The sequence below is a fragment of the Aplysia californica genome, unplaced genomic scaffold (assembly GCF_000002075.1).
Source record: "Aplysia californica isolate F4 #8 unplaced genomic scaffold, AplCal3.0 scaffold00011, whole genome shotgun sequence".
Taxonomy (NCBI): domain Eukaryota; kingdom Metazoa; phylum Mollusca; class Gastropoda; order Aplysiida; family Aplysiidae; genus Aplysia; species Aplysia californica.
Window position 1 is genome coordinate 1,014,107 of NW_004797281.1, and position 2,632 is coordinate 1,016,738.

Here is a 2,632-nt window from a genome sequence, read left to right on the forward strand (position 1 = left end):
CTTTGCCTTGTCTGGTAAGCGTAAACTAGACAGATAAAAAGATAATAATAATAAATAGAATTTGTATAGCGCATTACCCCGCTCTATACCAAGCTCTACGCGCTTTACACTATGTTATAATTACCCCAGCAGACCATAGAACACTCAGAAACATTCTCAGCTTTCCGGGAAGCCCACAGCGCAAGCAGCTGTGTAAGCACTTAAGCACTAATAAACTGATAACGCCTTTCACTGTCTATAGTTGGGTACCCATTCTCACCTGTGTGAAGTGGGGAAAATTGGTGTAAAGTGCCTTTCCCAAGGACACAACGTCGGGTCTCTGACGGGATTCGAATCCCCGACCTTACGGTTGCGAGTCTGAGAGCCAAACTAGTGGGCCTCACTATTCTGTTTTTTTTTCTTCTGTTTTTTTTTTTTCTCTTTTCTTTTTCTTTTTTGAAATACGTGAGAGAAAAATGCTCCCTTTCCTATCCTTTCTCCGAGAGGAAGGCAAAGTAAACGGATAGTATTATTTATCAGATTGTTTTTACTGAGACCAAAAACTGTCTTTAAAAGATGGGTTGTTTTGTACATGAAAAGGACAATATTAAATCTATTAGTCTTAACATCATTATATGTGAGGCAGCGTGGTGGAATCAGGCTCCCGTCAAAATAATGAAATCGAAGAAAACAGCAGATTTCTCCCTGCTTAGCAATTTTTATCAAATTTTTGTTTTTTGTCTCAACACCTTTTGTGTCAATTTACAAACGCATTCCTTTGGGGATTTCACCGAAAACGTTGATTTAAGGCAAAAATTATAATTTTACAGTTTTCGTGGACTCACCAGCTTTGGAATTTACCAGTTTTGGCGGTCATTTTCTCCCTAGTTTTACCTCTTAAACCTGGTGACCCCCACCTCCTTCAATCCACAATATCTCCACTTCTACTGAATATGGATGGGTAATTTTTTCTTTGAAAGCAAGACAAATGAATAAGCTTTAAGATAGTACCAATAACTCAATATGCCCCAAAATTGACGAGAGCCTGATTCCACCACGCTGCCTCACATATTATAATTGTTATTGTTATTATTATTTTTATTATTATTAGTAGTAGTAGTAGTAGTTGTAGTAGTAGTAGTATTATTATTATTACTATTACTATAACGATTATTTTTACTATCCTTATTATTACATACGGTTATTATTACTATCATTATTATAATTACGATTTTCATCATTACCATCATCACCACCATCGTTGTACATCTCAAAGGTTCGCCTTCAATGTGTGCTACTACGGGCTTACCCTGAACGTTGGGTCGCTGATTGAGGGCGACCTGTACCTCAACTTCACCATCCTGTCCGTGATGGAATTGGCGGGTTACATCCTGAGCCAGGTCCTGATTGACCGCGTGGGGAGAAAGCCACTCTTCTGTTCCTGTATGTTGCTAGGGGGAATGGCGTGCTTAGCAACGATGGGGCCGGTGTTGGCTGACTCAGGTGGGTTGGATAGGGATTGGTGACGTTAATGTTGGAAGTTTGAGGTTTGAACTTAAGTTTTGTAGAGTAATTTAAAAAGAAATAATTAGGGCATTCTTGTGTTGAAATTGGTGTGATTGAAAGTGTAATAAAATATGAGCTTGGGTTTTCGTGTGCACGCAAAACATAATAAAGGTAGGTGGTTGGCAGCTACTCTGGTTGGCTTTGCTCGTTCTTTCCTATCAAACGTCAATCTATCGTCCTTTCCCTCATTCCTTTTTAATGCGTTTTTTACTCTCTTGTAACTCCTCTAATTATTGGCACTGTTAGACCTTAACTGTGTTGCAAGAGCCGAAAAACGTTTATTAAAACGAAAACTAATAAAAATCTCTGACTAACTTACACTTACTTACTCGACTAACAGGCTTGCTAGTATCCTAATAAATGAAACATTCACTATTTCCTCTAGATGCACCGTGGATCAACACGGTGCTTTCAAGCGTCGGAAAGATGTGTACAACTGTGTGTTTCGCCACTGCGTTTGTATTTACTGCGGAACTTATCCCAACCTTTGTGAGGAATACCGGGATTGGGATCTGCTCCTTTTTCGGTCGCATCGGAGGTTTGGTGTCACCTTTCATTGCAAACACAGTGAGTAATAATTGTTATTGTTTCATAATTGTAGTTGTTTGTTTTCGTAGAGGTTTTACGGCGCTCGCAACTGCATAAGGTCATATGAGCGCCTAGGGGTGGATGTCAACAGAGAAGTCCTTACAGGGAATCAGACTTACTCTGCTCACCTTTCTAGCTTCAACAGCTCAAGGTCTGCTTCGACTATCAAGGCAACAACGGAAATAGCAGGTCACAAGAGTGTGACAAACATACGAAAGAAATAGATAAAATGACGATCGTAAGGACAGGGAAAGAAAAAGTAGCAGTTCCCTATTGTAGTCCAGGCACAGTTATGAGCATGATATTGTTGGATCAGCCCATTTACAATTCTACTGTGCATTGGAACGAGAAATGTCCCCCCTTTGGCAATGGCCTAAAGACACTTCAGTCAGTGGCACCGCCCCGGGGGTGTTGTAGTAGTAGTAATTGTAGTAATAACAGTGGTGGTAGTAGTAGTAGTAGTAGTAGTAGTAGTAGTAGTAGTAGTAGTAGTAGTAGT

General features: G+C 39.9%; 1 protein-coding gene across 1 annotated transcript in view; it reads left to right on the forward strand.

Annotated features, from left to right (window-relative positions):
* LOC101857615 (organic cation transporter protein) overlaps window positions 1-2,112 on the forward strand; it is a gene marked incomplete at its 3' end in the record, with an annotated part of 16,967 nt that extends 14,855 nt beyond the window's left edge. The window contains 2 exon segments of the mRNA XM_013083573.2: window positions 1,256-1,482; window positions 1,931-2,112. Coding sequence (XP_012939027.1) covers window positions 1,256-1,482; window positions 1,931-2,112 — 409 coding nt within the window.
* Window positions 2,113-2,632: the final 520 nt, after the last annotated feature.